The sequence below is a fragment of the Phocoena sinus genome, chromosome 20 (assembly GCF_008692025.1).
Source record: "Phocoena sinus isolate mPhoSin1 chromosome 20, mPhoSin1.pri, whole genome shotgun sequence".
In the NCBI taxonomy this organism is placed as follows: domain Eukaryota; kingdom Metazoa; phylum Chordata; class Mammalia; order Artiodactyla; family Phocoenidae; genus Phocoena; species Phocoena sinus.
The window spans coordinates 14,607,130-14,626,887 of record NC_045782.1 but is presented as its reverse complement, the minus strand read 5'-3'; the positions used below and the strand labels follow the sequence as shown (position 1 = coordinate 14,626,887).

Here is a 19,758-nt window from a genome sequence, read left to right as displayed (position 1 = left end):
GGTTTCTTGTATAAATTTTAAAGGAGAAAAACATAGTGAAGAATTAGCTCCTTATTGCTGTGTTGTAGATTAAACCCATTTCTGCTTTCATATGACTTAGTCTGATGATGGATTACATGGTTTAATAATTTCTGCTAATGAGCTTACTTGCTAAAAAAAAAACAAAGGATACAACCAAAATGATTTTGCAGTTTTATAATTATTTCAAACTCATCTAGCAAGGAAGGGGAATATCAGGTGATTTTCGGTAGACTTGCCAGCACCTTATATTTATGTATACTGTATAGTATTTCCAAGTACTTTTATACATACATTATCTTTTTAAAATTCTCACAAACCTGCCCATGGTCCTGATAAAGAAGTTTGAAACTTCAAAAGGATGTTTACCCCTCATGATCACACAGCTCATTACAGAACTAGGCCTGGAGTTTTAGTAATTTTTCTACTACTGTACCAGTGTATTTTAGATTTAGCTGCAGTAGAAAATAATGAAATTAAACAATGGCAGAGTACCTTTCTTTTCAATTTTAATTCCTTTTCCTCCACATTTTCTTTAATTTTGGGCACCTGTTTTTCCCTTGTGTATCTAGAATCCTGCATAAGGATAAATTTGTTAAGCACTTTCTATGAGCCAGACATTATGGCAACTCCTTTCTAAGAGTTACCTTTAATTCTTACAGCAGTCCTATTTTAGGATAATTGCTCTTATAATCTCTATTTTGTAGTTGAGGAAATGAAGGCAAAAAATATTTATGTGACTTTCATGAGATCTCATAGTTAGTAAATGGTCATGTTGTGTTCAAACCCAGGCAGTGAAATTGCAGAGCCCAAGCTTTTAGCCTCTGTGTTTTACTGCCTCCTTGGGGAATGGGCACAGAATTACGTATTTAGTTACTTTAAGATAATATCTTAGTGTCATATGAGATATAACATGTAACTTAGCCTCAAAATGATTTAATACACACATAACATTAAAAACTGTGATTCTTTAGCTTAAGTGCTGGAGTGCTTTGAGTTAGAATTTTAGAGCTCAGTAGAATTTTAGAAAGACCATCAAGTTCAGTTTCTTCACTATGTGGATGAGAGAATTAGTTCTAGAGAGTCTGGTGACTTCTCCAAGTCATGTAGGTATCTTGTTTTCTAGTGTTCTTTTCACATTTTTTGCTGCCTTTTTTTTTTTTTTTTTTGTGGTATGCAGGCCTATCACTGTTGTGGCCTCTCCCATTGCGGAGCACAGGCTCCGGATGCACAGGCTCAGCAGCCATGGCTCATGGGCCCAGCCGCTCCGCGGCATGTGGGATCCTCCTAGACCAGGGCATGAACCCATGTCCCCTGCATCGGCAGGCGGACTCTCAACCACTGCGCCACCAGGGAAGCCTTGCCTTTTTTTTTTTTTTTTAATTAATTAATTTTATAGACCCGGCTCCTTAGTTGCAACATGCATGTGGGATCTAGCTCCCTGACCAGGGATCGAACCAGGGCCACCCCCCGAACTGGGAGCATGGAGTCCCAACCACTGTGCCACCAGGGAAGTCCCTGTGTTGCCTTTTCTTATTCACTTAAAGCATAAGTCCCAAATCTGATTTTATTCTTAACTCTGGCTTGTTCAAATCCGCTTTTTTGATAGTGGGACTTTTTCATAATTTGCCTGGAAATTGGGGATGCTGCTACAGCTCTTCTGCCTCTCACCTGCCTGCTGCTGCTATACTACCTTTCACCTTATTTTCTCCACTTGAATGATTCAACTCTTCTGCTTTAATCTCAAACTAAATTTTATCATGAAGAATACCACCTTGATTGTATTTACTAAATCTAAGGGGAAATACTCTTAGAAATGGGGTACTTTATCTGTTAGACCTTTCTTCTTTCCTTTTCTAAATTTTTTATTTATTTATTTTTGGCTGTGTTGAGTCTCCGCTGCTGTGCACAGGCTTTCTCCAGCTGTGGTGAGCGGGGACACCCCCCACTGCAATGCACAGGCCTGTCTCTGCAGTGGCCTCTCTCTGTGGTGGCCTCTCCTGTCGCGGAGCACAGGCTGCAGGTGTGCAGGCCTCAGTAGCCATGGCGCACCTCAGTAGCAGTTGTGGTGCACAGGCTCAGTAGTTGTGGCACATGGGCTTAGTTGCTCCACAGCATGTGGGATCCTCCTGGACCAGGGCTCGAACCCATGTCCCCTGCATCAGCAGGCGGACTCCCAACCACTGTGCCACCAGGGAAGTCCTTTTCTTTTCTTTTCTCTTTTTTTTTTTTCTTTTGTTTTCTTTTCTCCCCTTCCCTTCTCTCCCCTCTTCTCCTCTCCCATCATTTTTTTTATCTGGCCATCAGGTGCACAGAACTGATGTTGTCAACATTATTATCTTATTCCCTGTTTCACTGGAAAAACTTTTAATATGTCATCATTAAAATAATATTTCCTGTAGGTGTTTGGTAGATACCTGTTTTCAAGCTAAGGCATTTCTTTTCTGGTCTTGGTTTGAGGTTTTGTTTGTTGTTGTGTTTTATTTTTTGAAAGTCATGCATGAACTATATTCATACCAGTAAATATCAATTTAACTTTAGAAAATCAGTAATGATCACTTCACATAAATGATATAAACACAATATAGGTATAGAGTATTCTTCTTTTTATGTTCCATTGCATTTGGTTTACTAAAATTTCATTAAGGATTTTTGTTTTAAATGTTAAGGAGTTTTTCTTTTTCTTATCATCAGTGAGATTGGCCTGTGATTTTCCTTTTCTTTCACTGTAATTATCCAGATTGAAAAAAATATAAAAGTCTGACAGTCCCAAGATTTAGTGGGTTAAGTTTGTTTCTCATTCATTACTTTCTATCCTGACAAATTAGTGTTTTCTTCATTCTGCTTTCTTTGGCTTTATTTTGTTATTTTTCTTACTTTTTGAAATGAGTGCATAGCTGTTTTCAAAAGCCCTTTCTCTTTTCTAATGTGTTTAAAGCTATACATTTTCCTCTAAGCACTGCTATAGCTGTGCTTTATCTCACAAGTTTTTGGTAAGTAGTACTTTTTATTCAGTTCAAAATATTTTATAATTTCTGTTATGATTTCTTCTTTGATCTGTGGGTTATTTAGAACTTAATTTTTAAACATATAGGGGTTTTTTGTTTCCTTTATGTTACTGATTTTTAACATGATTTCTTTGTGTTCCAAGATGATGCATTGTATTGTTTCATGTCTTTAAAAAATGTGTTGAGATTAACTGTGTGGTCCAGTAGTTCTTAATAAATATTCCTTTGATGCTTGAAAAAATATTCTAAATGGTGTTTTTTGGCCAGTTGTGTGAATCCGTATATATTCATACTAATTTTTTTGGTCTCTTAATTACTGAGAGGCATATGTTAAAATCTCCTATTATAGTTTTGGACTTGTCTGTTTTTCCTTAGATTTCTGTTCAGTTTTTACTTTATATATTTTGGGACTTAAGTTAATTGATAATACCCTATACCTACACACATGCCCTCTTGCCACTCTCCCAATATACAAAAAAGTAAGTTATCAATTTAAAACAGTGTCCTGTTTCCCTTGCTTTTTGTTGGTGTGATGGTGATGATTTCTTGGATTCCATGTTTTCCTCCTCTGAGTTTTCCAGGTTGGTTTTGGGCAAGGAGCAGCAGTGCTAATTCACCATGTAGGCAGGAGAATTATTGTTTTTCTGAGGTTAAAGTAAATGTTGAAATGTTTTTAAAATTATTATTTTTTAATATCTTAAGCAATATTCCAGAAAAAAAGTTTTTAATTTGGCATGTACATCATTCCAGTCTGATTGTTGACATGTAAAAACCTGAGAATATCAGGTCAGTTCTTTGAATAATTTATACTATCCACCCTATCACTTAAAAGGATCACTTTTATGTTCCACATTGCATTAGGCAATGTACCAATTAAAGAAAAAGTTAAAATGTGTTCTTTCTGTACCTCAGGAACTTACAAGTTGGGACAAGAGGCTAAGATTTGTGAAATAATTAGAAAATAATAACATCAGGAGTATTCTTAGGAACTATGTATTGCAGTACAGAATGTGCCATCAGACTTCAAAAGAAAGACCTAATTGGGGGTAAAAGCCCTCAGAGATGGTCTCGTTTAAGAGGTAGGGGGTGAGCTGGCCTGAAACTCTAGATAAGATTTTGATGGCCTGAAAGCAGGAGGAGGAACATTAAAGTATTTCCCCAGAGAGGACCTACAAAAAGCCAGAAAACAATTAACAAGATGGCAATAAGTACATACATATCAGTAATTACTTTAAAGGTAAATGGACCAAATTCTCCAATCAAAAGACATAGAATGGCTGCATGGGTAAAAAACAAGACTCATCTATGTACTGTCTACAAGAGACTTACCTCAGATGTAGGGACACACACAGACTGAAAGCGAAGGGATGGAAAAAGATATTTCATGCAAATGGAAACTAAAAGAAAGGTGAGTATACCAATATCAGACAAAATATACTTTAAAACAAAGACTTTAATAAAAGACAAAGATGGGTATTACATAATGATATAGGGATCAGTCCAACAAAAGTTATAACACTTGTAAATTTTTGTGCACCCAACACAGGAGTACCTAAATATATAAAGCAAACATTAACAGACCTAAAGGGAGAAATTGACAGCAATACAATAATAGCAGGGGACTTTAATACCCCACTTATATCAATGGGTAGATCATCCAGACAGAAAATCAATAAGGAAACATTGGCCTTAAATGACACATTACACCAGATGGACTTAATAGATAGGTACAGAATATTCCATCCAAAAGCAACAGAATACATTCTTCCCAAGTGCTCATGGACTGTTCTCTAGGATAGAACATATGCTAGGCCACAACACAAGTCTTAATCAATTTAAAAAGATTGAAATCATATCAAGCATCATTCTAACCACAGTGGTATGAAATTAGAAATTACAAGGAGAAAGCTGGAAAAATCACAAATATGTGGAGATTAAACAACATGCTACTGAGCAACCAATAGGGCAATGAAGATATCAAAGGAGAAATAAAAAATACCTTGAGATAAAAGACAGTGGAAATACAGCATACCGAAATCCGTGGAATACAACAAAAACAGTTCTAAGATGGGTGTTTAAAGCAATACAGGCCTGCCTCAAGAAACAAAAATCAGAAATCTAAAAGAACTAGAAAAGAACAAATGAAGCCCAAAGCGGAAGGAAGGCAATAGTAAAAATTAGAGCAGAAATAGGAACTAAGGGACTTCCCTGGTGGTGCAGTGGTTAAGAATCCACCTGCCAATGTAGGGGACACGGGTTTGAACCCTGGTCCGGGAAGATCCCACATGCCACGGAGCAACTGAGCCTGTGCACCACACCTACTGACCCTGTGCTCTAGAGCCCGTGAGCCACAGCTACTGAAGCCAGCGTGCCTAGAGCCCATGCTCTGCAACAAGAGAAGCTACTGCAATGAGAAGCCCACGCACAACAAAGAGTAGCCCCTGCTCACCACAACTAGAGAAAGCCCATGTGCAGCAATGAAGACCCAACACAGCCAAAAATAAATAAATAATAAAAATTTATTTAAAAAAAAGAAGTAGGCACTAAAAAGACAGTAGAAAAGATCAGTGAACTGAAGAGCTGGTTCTTTGAAGAGATAAAATTGACAGACCTTTAGTTAGGCTCACTAAGAAAAAGAGAGGTCTCAAATAAATAAAATCAGAAATGAAAGAGGAGAGATTACAACTGATACCAAAGAAATACAGAGGATCGTAAGAAAATGAATAATTATATTCCAACAAATTGGACAACCTAGAAGAACTGGATAAATTCCTAGAAACATACAATCTTCCAAGACTGAATCATGAGAAAATAGAAAATCTGAATAGACTGATTACTAGTAAGGAGTTCAATCAGTAATCAACTCCCAGCAAACAAAAGTCCAGGACCAGGCTTCACTGGTGAATTCTACCAAATATTTAAAGAAGATTTAATACCAATCCTTCTCAAACTCTTTTAGAAAACAAAAGAGGGGGGCCTTGTGCAGTGGCAGTATCATAGCCAATGAGGTTTATCCGAGGTGTGATATTGCTAATTGAAAACTTTTCCCCATACCCTTCCATGACGACTTGAAATATAGTCGGCACTGGCAATTTTTGGCAGTCTCTGCAGAGACTGCATAATAAAATTTAAAAAAAAAAGAAGGAGGGAACTCTTCCAAACTTATTTTTTGTGAGCAGCATTATTCTGATACCAAAACCAGTCAAGGACCCCACAAGAAAAGAAAATTATGGACCAGTATCCCTGATAAACATAGATGCAAAAATCCTCACCAAAATATTAGAAAACCAAATTCAATAATACATTAAAAGGAGCATATGTTATAATCAAGTGGGATTTATTCCAAGGATATCAGGATATTTTAACACCCACAAATCAATCAATGTAATACACCACATTAATAAAATGAAGGACAGAAATCAATGATTATCTCAATAGATGCATAAAAAGCATTTGTTGAAATGCAGCATTACATTTTTGATGAAAACTCTCAACAAAGTGGATATGCATGGAGCGTACCTCAACATAGTAAAGTCCATATATGACAAGCCAACCACTAGCATCATACTGAATGGTGAAAAGCTGAAACCTTTTTCCCTTAAAATCAGGAAGAAGACAAGGATGCACACTCTTGCCACTTCTATTCAACATGGTATTGGAAGTCCTAGTCACAGCAGTTAGGCAAGAAAAAGAAACAAAAGTCATCCAATTTGGAAAGGAAGAAGTAAAACTATTAATATTTGCAAATGACATGATTTTATATATGGAAAACTATAAAGACTCTGCCAAAAAAAACTGTTAGAATTAATAAATGAGTTCAGTAAAGTTGCAGGATACAAAATTAATATACAGAAATCTGTTGTTTTTATATACTATCAATGAACTATCAAAAATAAAAATTATGAAAACAATCTCATTTACAGTTGCATCAAAGAGAATAAAATTCTAGGAATAAATTTAGCCAAAGAGGTGAAAGACCTGTACATGGCAAACCATAAAACATTGATGAAAGAAATTGAAGAAGACAAAAATAAATGGAAAGATTCCATGCTCATGAACTGGAAGACTTAATTTTGATTAAATGTTCATATTACCCAAAGCAGTGTACAGATTTAGTGCATTCCCTTTCAAAATTCTAAGGGCATTTTTGACAGAAATGGAACAAGCCATCCTAAAATTTGTGTGGAACCATGAAGATTTCGTCTAGCCAAAACAATCTGGAGAAAGAACAACAAAACAAGAGGTGTCACACTCCCTGATTTCAAACTATATTGCAAAGCTATAGTAATCAAAACAATATGGTATTGGCATAAAAACAGACACATAGGTCATGGAACAGAATAGAGAGCCCATAAATAAACCCATGCATATACAGTCAATCAATTTATGATAAAGGAGGGAAGAATGTACAATGGGGAAAGGACAGTCTCTTCAACACAGTATTGGGAACACTGGACAGCCACATGTGACAGAATGAAACTGGACCACTAGTGTACAGCATGCACAAAAATTAACTCAAAATGGATTAAAGATTTGAATGTAAGACCTGAAACCATAAAACTTCCAGAAGAAAACAGGTGGTAAGTTTCTTGATAACGTTCTTGGTGATATTTTTTTGATCTGACTCCAAAGGCAATGAACACAAAAGCAAAAATAAACAAATGAAACTACGTCAAACTAAAAAGCTCTGCACAGTGAAGGAAACCATCAACAGAATAAAACATCCTACTGAACATGAGAAGATGCTTGCAAGTCATATATCTGATAAAGGGTTGATATCCAAAATAAAGAACTCATAAGCTCAAAAACAAAAAACAATCCAATTAAAAATGGGCAGATACATGTATAGCTGATAAACTTTGCTGTATAGCAGAAACTAACGCAACGTAAATCAATTATATTCCAATAAAAATTAATTTAAGAAAAAGAAAAAAAAATGGGCAGAGTATCTAAGTAGACATTTTTCCAGAGAAGACATACAGATGGCCAACAAACACTTGAAAAGATGTTCAACAGCACTAATCATCAGGGAACTAATAATCAAAACCACAGTGAGATATCACATCACACCTGTCAGAATGACTTATGAAAAAGACAACATATAACAAGTGTTGGCAAAAATGTGGAGAAAAGGGAACCCTCATATACTGTTGGTGGGAATGTAAATTGGTACAGCCAGTATGGAAGATGGTATCGAGCTTCCTCAAAAATTAAAGATAGAGCTACCACATGATCTAGCAATTCCACCTCTGTGTATTTATCCAAAGAAAATGAAAATATTAATTCAAAAAGATACATGCACCCGTGTGTTCATTGCAGCATTATTTATAATGGCCAGGATATGGTAACAACCTAAGGGTCCATTGACGGGTGAATGGATAAAATATTCCATGCCACACAAATGGAATATTACTCAGCCATAAAAAAATAAAAAGAAATCTTGCCATTTACAACAACATGGATGGACCTTGAGGGTATCGTGCTAAGTGAAATAAGTCAGAGAAAGACAAATACCATATGATTTCACTTATATGTGGAATCTAAAAAACAAAATGATCAAACAAAACAAAACTCATAGAGAAAAGATTTATGGTTGCCAGAGGGGAGGGGGATGGGGGGTTGGTGAAATCAATGAAGAGGATCAAGAAATACAAAATTCAGGGCTTCCCTGGTGGCGCAGTGGTTGGGAGTCTGCCTGCCAATGCAGGGGACATGGGTTCGGGCCCTGGTCCAGGAAGATCCCACATGCTGCAGAGCAACTAAGCCCATGCACCACAGCTACTGGGCCTGTGCTCTGGAGCCTGCGAGCCACAACTGCTGAGGCCCACGCACCTGGAGCCTGTGCTCCACAACGGGAGAAGCCACTGCAGTGAGAAGCCTGTGTACTGCAGTGGAGAGTGGCCCCTGCTCACTGCAACTAGAGAAAGCCCGCGCAGGAACAAGGACCCAACGTGGCCAAAAATAAATAAATTTATTTTTAAAAAAAGAAAAGAAAAAGAAATATGAAATTCAAGTTATAAAGTAAATAAGTCATGACGATGTAATGTACAGCATGGTTACTGTAGTCAGTAATACTGTATTCAAATTTGAAAATTGCTAGGGAAGTAATCTTAGAAGTTTTTATCATGAGGGGAAAAATTTTTTTTTTGGTGACTTTGTATGGTGACAGATGGTAACTAGACTTACTGTGGTGATGATTTCACAATGTATACAAATGTCAAATCGTAATGTAAGTTATACTTCAATGAAAATAAATAAGTATTTCCTTATAATTATTAAAATTTTTTTTTTTTTTTTTTGGCTGCATTGGGTCTTTGTTGCTGTGCACGGGCTTTCTCTAGTTGTGGCAAGTGGGGGCTACTCTTCATTGCAATACATAGGCTTCTCACTGCGGTGGCTTCTCTTGTTGCGGAGCACAGGCTCTAGGCGTGGGCTTCAATAGTAGCAGCACGTGGGCTCCGTAGTTGTGGCCTGTGAGCCCTAGAGTGTGTGGGCTTCAGTAGTTGAGGCGTGTGGGCTCAGTAGTTGTGGCGTGTGGGCTCTAGGGCTTGTAGACTTCAGTAGTTGTGGTGCACAGGCTCTAGAGCGCAGGCTCAGTAGTTGTGGCTCACGGGCTTAGTTGTTCCGTGGCATGTGGGATTTTCCTGGACCAGGGATTGAACCTGTGTCCCCTGCATTGGCAGGTGGACTCTTAACCACTGTGCCAGTAGGGAAGTCTGTATTAAAATATTTTTATGAAAAATGTATCAGAGACAAAATTTTTTTTAAACTACTTGTATTTCTGTAGTGAATATACTGCTTATTTTAAATTCTGAAGGTGACATCTCTAAAAGTAAAGTATTTTTCAATTACCAAAAAAAAAAGTATTTCCTACCATTTGAAACTTGAACATTTTATTTGGTAACACAAGTAAAAATGATATGGAAGTTTAATATGTAATATAGGCATCTCAAAATTAAGGTTAGGTGTTTCTAAGTCATACCCTGGTCCTTTTGTAGATAATTCTGTTTATGTACAAGTGAATAGATAATAATGTTTACTGAACACTTAACTCTCTGTCAGGCTCTATTCTAAGTGCTTTAAGTTTAAAATGTGATTGATACAATTTTTATGATATATTTCTGATTTATGATCCTGTCTCAAAAGAATTACTTAGACTTTTTGTAGTATCTATTAGTTGGCTCATATTTTTGAAACATGTTCAATGTTTTCTTTAAAGACCAAACTGGAAATCCAAAAGGCCCTTGCAGAAGATTCTACTGTATATGAATATGACAGTATTTATGATGAAATGAAGAAAAAAAAGGAAGAAAGTAATCCAAAATTGCTTTTGGGAAAAGACCGAAAGGTTTGTAGCTGAAAATACAAAGTTTCTTTGACCTTGACCTGCATTTTGTAACTTACGCTTATTTCAACATGAGAATGATCTGAGAAAAAGCTTTTAGGTATTTGAAGTGTGAAGAGCCCCTAGTTCCAGATAGTATGGATTTGATTGAGAACCTAGGAAACTATATATTTAGTATCCTAACAGGAGCAAGAGAATTATCTAACAATTTTATAAATTTTGGATTTTTGCTTTAAAACTTCTGCAGATTATTTTTTGAAAGTTTTTCCTAAGAAAGTCTTTGTACTGCTGCTTCTCCTGTTCATGTTTGTGTCTTATAATTTTTTATTGCTTCCTAGCTGGTAACTGAATCATCTGCATGTAACATGGTCATATTTTTAGTTTGAAAAAACAAGTTAGGGTGTGGAGATTGAATGAAATAAGTTCAAATTTTCTATCACTCTTATTCTTTCACAAAGCACAGACTGGTATTTAAGGATCTTTACACCTTACAGTATCTACAGATAAAGTGGTGCTCTAAAATGATATTAAAGCTACTATTTTAAATGATTATATTTCAACTAATGTGAAAAATTAGTCAGAAGCCTTCCTATTCACGTATCTGTTGAAGTAAGACAATACCATTTTGTAAAAAGGGAGAGAAAAACAGTGGGAAAATGACCTATTTAGCTTGAGATATTTTTTAAATGCCATTTTGAATAATTTTTTGTTTTTATACTTAAATTTCTATTGAGAAGAATTTTATTATTTTGCTAGTAAATTTATATTGAATTTTGAGAAGTTGACAGTCCTATTTATTTGGATTTCTATCAATGAATTTCTAGAGTAATAAATTCATGATAAAAATTGAATATTAACAGTTAATTATCTTTGACTCTTTCCTAAATAATCTTATTTTTTCCCCCTAGCCCAAGTACATTCACAACTTACTAAAAGCAGTTGAGATCAGAAAAAAGGAACAGGAAAAAAGAATGGAAAAGAAAATACAAAGAGAACGAGAAATGGAAAAGGGAGAATTTGATGATAAAGAGGCATTTGTAACATCTGCTTATAAGAAAAAACTGCAAGAGAGAGCTGAAGAGGAAGAAAGAGAAAGGAGGGCTGCTGCACTTGAAGGTGAAATGGAAAAGGGAGAGGAGTAGCAGGAAACAAACAGGAGAGTTCTGCCCTGTGGTTAACCATTTGCCCGTCACTGAACTTTTAGATTATAATGTTGTCATAATTTATGTATATGAATGCAGGATACAAGATATATGATGTTATGTATATTATAAAACAGGAGATTTTAACTAAAAACACAGTTGCACTCTTAGTAACTATTACTTCTACTGAACTTTACAATTACCTCTCACTTTGTTGCTTAAAGCTATGATTATCACAAGTCATTGCCTTAGAAAATGATTTCAAATGTAAAAACATTGATTACAAGGCATGGAAAGCATGACATTTGTCAAAAGCAGTATAAACTGAGATTTAAATCCTATTTGTATTTCCTGGGATGAGAAAACTAGAGTAACATCACCCAAGGAGCATTAACTGGGCATTTACAAAAAGAATAACATTAATTCAAGGAAGAACAAAGATGTGCAGAGGCCAAAGAATACCTTAGTGCTTTACTTCATTGCTTCCTACTCGTGGTCATTTCTCAAGGTCTAAGTAAAATGTGTACTTAAAAATAGCTTAATTGGCAAGTGCTTATCAACTTTAAGTGGAAGAAAACCAAATGTATAAGACTTGGTCTAAGCATGTACTATGTGTTCATCTAGAGCACCACTTCATACACTGTGTTACATACTCTGTGCCTGTGAAACTGAACTGCATTTTGCCTTTTTGAATATATTATTCTCACTTTTGCTTTCATTCTCTTAGCACGTTTGGATGTAACCAAGCAGAGCGATCTCAGTGGATTTTATAGGCACCTATTAAATCAAGCAGTTGGTGAAGAGGAAGTACCTACATGCAGCTTTCGTGAAGCCAGGTGAGATGTGGCATATGGAATATTTAGAAGAAAGATACTGTTCATGATTTGTGATTGTGGGATCATTTTAACTCTCTGGAAGTAGAGGATTGCAGTATTGCATATTGTGTTGTTAGCCAAACCTGACCTAATTGAATGAATAACTAGGGATTTACAGTTTTTTAATTAAAAAACTTTTAGTTCAAGTTTATTTTTATTTTACAGTAATTCTACACGCATGTTCAGATAGTATATAAAAAGAGAAGTGTATATATATATTTTTTAACATCTTTATTGGAGTATAATTGCTTTACAATGGTGTGTTAGTTTCTGCTTTATAACAAAGTGAATCAGCTATACATATACATATATCCCCACATCTCCTCCCAAAAAGAGAAGTATATTTTTTTCATAAATAGGACCTAGCCTCCATAAAACATAAGATTCACATAATCAAGGGCTTAGAAATACATTATCCAATACGTAGCCGCTAGTTACATGTAGCTGTTTAAATTTAAATTATATTAAATCTAAAATTTTGGTCACAACAGTCACATTTCAAGTATTCCATTGCCACATTTGGCTAGTGGCTACCATATTGGACAGCACAGATATATGGACATTACTATGTAGACATTTTTTTTTTTTCTGGCCTTGCTGCACAGCCTGTGGTATCTTAGTTCCCGAACCAGGGATTGAACCTGGGCCCCGGCAGTGAAAGTGCTGAGTCCTAACCACTGGACCGTCAGGGAATTTCCCATTTCTGTAGACATTTCTATTAATACTGGTCTAGAAAGTAAGGATTGGAGGATTTTTGAATAAAATTATAAAATATTATGGGGATGGTGAAATGATTATGGTGTAAGTTTATAGCTGAAGGTAACATTTGTCTTAAACTTGTATCTAAGGAAATCATTTATTGGAATAGAAACATTCAGATAAGAGGGTCTGAGTCTTTGTTGCTAGGGAAAGAGGAGATGCAGGAGAATGGAATTAAGGATGAAGAGAAGGGATTAGACCCCAACTACTAGGTTTTGATTGTAAAATTGATGAGAATTATGAGTCTCAGAAAGCATATTTGAAGACTGAAATTTTTGAATGAAAAATTAGAGTTTCATCTGGAATTGTTGTGAGGCCAGCCGTGAAACTTCATAATGTCATGTAGTAGTTGCAATTCCCAGAGTCTAATAATAGAATTCCTAACTATTAGTGAGTCCTTTAGCCAAGACACTTTTGCCAGCAATTGCTAGAGAGCCATAGTTGTTGCTTTGTTTGTTTGGTAAGTGATTAGTGAGAATAAATGTGTAATGTAAATAAATTAACCATGCTTATTGGCTGGGAAAATGTAGGTGATGTAAACAGTGTTAATGTAACTGATCGTAATAGCTGGATAGATTCTCATATTTCCATTTTGTTGTAAAAGATGCCAAGGGGTAGAGCAGGATGCTGGTGCCTTTTCAGTCATGAGAGGTATTATTTAGTGATATTTAGAATTAGGTTTTGTCACCATTTTGCTGTGAAAAAATTTATCTTCTTCTTCCAGGACTATTTTTAAATATTTTTAAAAATAAAATAAAAATCCAATAAAGCCACAACTTGAACCTCATGTTGTAAACTAGTACTTATCTTCAGAATATATCTTTTTGCAATTATTCTTTGTCTGTGCTTGGCAAAAATGAAGACCTTGCACACACCCCTGCCTGAAGGTTCTAGTGGTCCATACAGAAGGGCTGATTTTTACTTTTTCATTTCTACCAATATTGAAAATATTCGGAATGGTTAGAAAATACTAGTTTGCAGATGTTTACAAGGTAAATAGACAGCAGCACCTTTTCGAATTTAGGATAATCAGAAGGTTTATATAGTGTAGGTGTATTGACTTAAGTACTGATGAACTTTATATGAACACTTCATTTATTTACTATAATTGATAATGTAGCATTTTCTGTTACATTATTTTTCTTAAGGTCTGGGATAAAAGAAGAGAAATCAAAGGGATATTCCGATGAAGTAAGTTCAGAAGACAGAACAACACCTCATGAGAACTGCATTCTCCAAACTGTTGTGAAAGTAGAGGAAAACCCAGATGCAGACAGTGACTTTGATGCTAAGAGCAGTGAGGATGATGAAATGGAAGAAGATAATAAAGTGAACTGCAGAAGGGAAAAGGGCACAGAGACCTTAAAAAATGACTCCAGGCATCACAGAAGTCATACCCACTCACAGTCATCTAGTGAAGAAAGAGAGCATGGTACCAAATACCACACAAAAAGTTCCAAGTCAAGAGGACATGAGAAAAGGGAAGATCAGCACCAAGAGAGACAATCCAGGGAGGACAACTATTACACTGACCGTGATTACCAAAAAGAAAAGAAGGATTCCCATAGGCACAGAGAGGCCAGTTACAGAGATTCACACTGGAAGAGGCATGAACAAGAAGATAGACTGAGGGGAAGAGACCAGAGAGAAAGAAATGATAGGGAATGGAAAAGGGAGAGAGACAGGGAGAAATACCCCTCAAGAGAACAAGAAAGAGACAGACAACGAAATGATTATGACCGACACATTGAGAAAGGAGGAGAGAAGGAAGAGAAAAGCAAAGAAAAGGAAGAGCATATGAAAGCAAGGAAAGAAAGATATGAAAACAGTGATAAATACAGAGATAGAGAAAACCGAGAAGTAAGTGTTCAATCTTCAGAAAGAAATCAAGAAAGAAAGGAAAGCCCAAATTCTAGGGCAAAGGATAGGTTTCTTAACCAGGAAAGAGCCAATAAAATGAGAAACATGGAAAAGGACAAAGAAAGAAACACAGAGAAACCCTCTAGTTCTGAAACATCACTGGGAGCAAAACACAGATTCACAGAGAAATGCCAAGGGACTGGCAAAGAACAAGAGAGGCCACACGAGACAGTGAACAAGTTTGCAAAGCGGAGCAACGAAGAAACTGTAATGTCAGCGAGAGACAGATACTTGGCCCGGCAAATGGCACGGGTTAATGCAAAGACATATATTGAGAAAGAAGATGATTGATAACTGCCCCTGTAGGAAGACCTATGGAAACACAGAAAATTATAATTCCTGGAAAATGTTGAGTGAACACATAAAGGAGTGTGTTAACAGTGGTTGGGAGGGTATTTTAAAATATATTTTCAAAATTCATTTTTGGTTTAGGTTTAAGTCAGAAGTCAATCCTTTTATCTTGAATGTTTAACTAAATTAATATATAATATTTACTTATCAATACCACATTCTTGGTTGTATTCAAGCAACCTAAAGAGAGTGCTGAATCCCCGTAGGTACTTAATGAGGAAAATTGGCTCCACTACAACCATTAAAAAATAATTTAAATAACTCTTCTATGTTGCATTTGTTGCAGGAGCTGTTTGTTTTATAAATGTCATGTTTCAGATAAAAATATGTGGATTTGAACAGAGAATATTGTTTTACTTTATGTTCTAAAATTTGTATTAAAGTGTAAAATACAGATCACACATCTTGTCTAAGCTTTTTAGCCCACAACATACTCACTTAAATGAAAATAAAAATAGTGATATATTTGTATGTTTAATTGATGCTTATATTTTATTTTAAAAATAATGTCATTCCTGTCATGCTGTAATTCCTCTTTTTTTAAATTAAAAATCACTTTAATTCTGAAACCCTAGCAAGTTAGTAAATTGGTTATGTGTATAAATCAGTTATAGCTGAGGGTGAAAAGATGGAGATACCAGCCTAAAGAAATTACCTAAAGATCCAGGTGGCCTGTTTATGAACATGTCTTGTTTAATATACTCTAAAAAATATAGTACATCTTATTAGAGTTTCTATTTATATATCAAAATAAAACTAAAATTTCTGTACTAAGTCTTTGAAACTTAACCATTTGAAGTTATAAACTGTAAATAATTTATTCACGTGAAAAGGATGAATCATACGGAGAAAACAGTTCTGTTAACAGTCTTCCCATTAAGAAAGTGCTATTTTTATCTCTCATACTTCATGAAGAGTTACCACATTGTCTTATTTTAGAAGGATAAACGTAGTTTAGTAAGAATATTGTCTTTAAGAAAATATATATAAAAGATCAAATTTAGCATTCATAAATCATTTTGTTATACTTTTTAAACCAGAAAGGAAAAGTAGCAAGAAAGCTAATGCCTGTATCTCTCGACTGACATATTAAATATCAGTTACACCCTAATAATTTAAAATATATCAGTGACAGTGACAAACACTTCAAAAGCACTGACTTTGTGTACACAGAGGGGTGCAGTATAATGTAACTGTGAAAGAGTTAGGGTGAGATCATGGAAGACCATGAGTGACAGGCTAAAAATCTTCAACTTTGGTGGAGAATTGGATTCCTTTGTTAGGGTTGTCATACTAAAGCCATATATTGGGAAGATTTCATTTGACTATAGTATGCAAGATAAAGCCTAGGAGAAAGAGACTGGAAGTGGAGAGATCTGATAAGAAACTGTTGATTTCCCTCTCCCAGTAATTCAGAGACTCAAAGCAGCATGGATGGTTTAGATAGGAAAAGTTACATATTTAAAAAACAAAATTATTTAAGTGTAATTGATTTACATTATTGTGTTTCAGGTATATAGCATAGTGATTCAGTTTTTTTTTTTAGATTCTATTATAGGTTATTAGAAGATACTGAATGTAATTCCCTGTGCTATATAGTAAAGCATTATTGCTTATTTATTTTATGTACAGTAGTTTGTATCTGTTAATCCTATACTCTTAATTTGTCCCTCCTGTCCTCCCTCTCCCCTTTGGAAGCCATAAGCTTGTTTTCTAGGTCTATGAGTCTTTCTGTTTTGTATGTAGATTAATTTGAATTATTTTTTAGAGTCTACATATAAGTGATACAGTATTTGTCTTTCTCTGACTTCACTAAGCATGTTCTTCTCTTGGTCCACCCATGTTGCTGCAAATGGCAATATTTTATTCTTTTTTATGGCTGAGTAATATTCCACTGTGTATATATACTACATCTTCTTAAGCCAGCCTGTTGATGGGCACTTGAGTTGTTTCCATGTCTTGGCTATTGTAAATAGTGTTATGAACATTGGGGTGCACGTATCTTTTCCAAGTAGAGTTTTTGTTTTTTTCTGGATATATACCCAGGAGTGGGATTGCTGGATCATGTGATAGCTCTGTTACATAATACTTTTATTAACCAAGTTTGACATAACTCAGGGAGAAACTGCAAATTAAGGATTTCTTCTCTCTCCTTCCCCAGATGTACAGGTGTTTTTGCCTCTTTGGCATTCACTCCCCCATTTCTGAGAATAGTGCCTTGATTTTCACTTGGGAAAGTACCCTTCACTACTCTTAGTCCAGTGTTTCAAATGGGGCTGTAAGAGCTCCAGGAAGGTATGTGACTCAAGATAGGCCAATTCTGAGATTTGTCATAACTTAAAGTGATGTTTTCCAGTAGAATTCTAGACTGTGAAGATGAAGTAATTCCAGAGTTACATGGGAAAATGAGTGCCTGACTGCCTGACAGAATAAAGCCCACACAAAAGAAAACAGAAATGAGAGGTGAGAAGGACAAAGATCTGATGATTGCTTTTGAAACTTTGGCTCTAGTAGATCATATTTCGATATTTAAACCAGTATTTTTCTCTTGGGCCGATTGGATTTGGATTTCTACCAAAAAAGCCCTATTTGACACAAAAAGGTTCCACCTCTGATAAGTCTGTGCCAAGAATCACCAGAATATTCTTAGTAAGCTTTTAAAAATTGTAGGATAACAAACATAAAGAAAAGTCCATATATCATGAGTACATAATTTAATGGATTTACACAGTGAACATACCCAGTTCAAAAGAGACCATTACCTACCCCACAGAAGCTCCCCTCAAACCATTTCCCAGTGTATTCCCTGCCTTTAACACCATAGATTAATTTTGCTTGTTTTCTTGATTGTATAATATTTATCCATCTACTGTTGATGGCCATTGAGTTATTTCCATTTGGGGGTTATTATGAATAATGCTTCTAGGAACATTCTTACATTTGTCTTCTAGTATGTACATATATATGTTTTGATTGGGTAGGTCCTAGGAATGGAATTGCTGATCCATAGGGTAAGTATATGTTCATAATAATAGGTAATGTCAGTTTTCCAAAATCAATGTATGAGAGTTACAGTTGCTTCACATTCTTGCTTACACTTGTAATTGTTTAACCTTTGTCTTTTTGTCCTTTAATTTGAGCCGTTCTGGTGGGTGTGATGGTATCTCATGGTTTTATTTTGGGGTTCCCTGATGACTTTCATATTTATTAGCATTTTGATATCAGTTTTGAAGTATCTGTTTCTTTTGCCTGTTGTTTTTTAATTTTATTTATTTATTTTTGGCTGCGCTGGGTCTTTGTTGCTGCGTGTAGGCTTTCTCTAGCTGTGGCTAGTGGGGACTACTCTTCGTCGTGGTGCGCAGGCTTCTCATTGCAGTGGCTTCTCTTGTTGCAGAGCATGGGCTCTATGCGCGGGCTTCAGTAGTTGTGGCGCACGGACTTAGTTGCTCTGCGGCCTGTGGGATCTTCCCGGACCAGGGCTTGAACCCGTGTCCCCTGCATTGGCAGGTGGATTCTTAACCACTGTGCCACCAGGTAAGTCCTGCCTAATTTTTTTTTTGTGTGTGTGTGGTACACGGGCCTCTCACTGTTGTGGCCTCTCCCGTTGCGGAGCAACAGGCTCCGGGCGCGCAGGCTCAGCAGCCATGGCTCACGGGCCTAGCCAGTCCGCGGCATGTGGGATCTTCCCGGACCGGGGCACGAACCCGTGTCCCCTGCATTGGCAGGTGGACTCCCAACCACTGCGCCATCAGGGAAGCCCCTGGCAATAGTTTTTTGACCTGGGTGGTAGTTACTTGGCTGTTCACTCTATCAGTTGTAAATGTGTTTTATATATTATTCTGTATGCATAAGATATCTCACAGTAAACATTTTTGTAATTTAAGATTTTTAATATATGAATGGAGGAATGTTGGCCATGCTGGTTAATCTTAGTCATTTCTATAGGAAGAATATGTAGATGTTGATTAGTCAAATGGCTTATGCACAGGGCAGCAGTTCTTTGATAATGAATTATTTGGACCAGTATAAACAAGGGGTTCATTATATTTGTTGCTAGATACGTGTTCTTTTAAATATATGAGGTCTAAAATAATGTACTTAAAAGAAATTATTATGAATTGGTAAACAGCTGTTCCTGTGATTCAGTGTCTTTAATTTTCCTTCTCCCTCCCCTTGTTTACTCCTGTTCCAGTCATACCAATTACACAGTGCTGTTTCAAGGTAACCGTGCCTTCTCACATACTAATCGCTTTGCCTGGAAAGTCATGTTTCTGCCTAACTCCTTATTTTTAAAACTGAAGTGTGATTGCCTCCAGAAAACCTCTTATAATACCTTTCTT

General features: G+C 36.0%; 1 protein-coding gene and 1 non-coding gene across 3 annotated transcripts in view; both read left to right on the top strand.

Moving 5' to 3' along the window:
- Positions 1-15,896, top strand: part of NSRP1 (nuclear speckle splicing regulatory protein 1) — a 65,907-nt gene extending 50,011 nt beyond the window's left edge. The window contains exons 4-7 of one of the 2 annotated variants that reach the window (XM_032617296.1): positions 10,246-10,374; positions 11,280-11,487; positions 12,241-12,349; positions 14,296-15,896. In XM_032617296.1, the coding sequence (XP_032473187.1) occupies positions 10,246-10,374; positions 11,280-11,487; positions 12,241-12,349; positions 14,296-15,358 (1,509 nt within the window). In that variant the 3' untranslated portion in view covers positions 15,359-15,896. The remainder of the gene's footprint in view (positions 1-10,245; positions 10,375-11,279; positions 11,488-12,240; positions 12,350-14,295) is intronic. The other variant, XM_032617297.1, reaches the window with a different exon arrangement.
- On the top strand, positions 6,001-6,140 carry LOC116746535. Its single transcript, XR_004347786.1, has one exon. It is a non-coding gene; the product is annotated as a U4 spliceosomal RNA (small nuclear RNA).
- Positions 15,897-19,758: the final 3,862 nt, after the last annotated feature.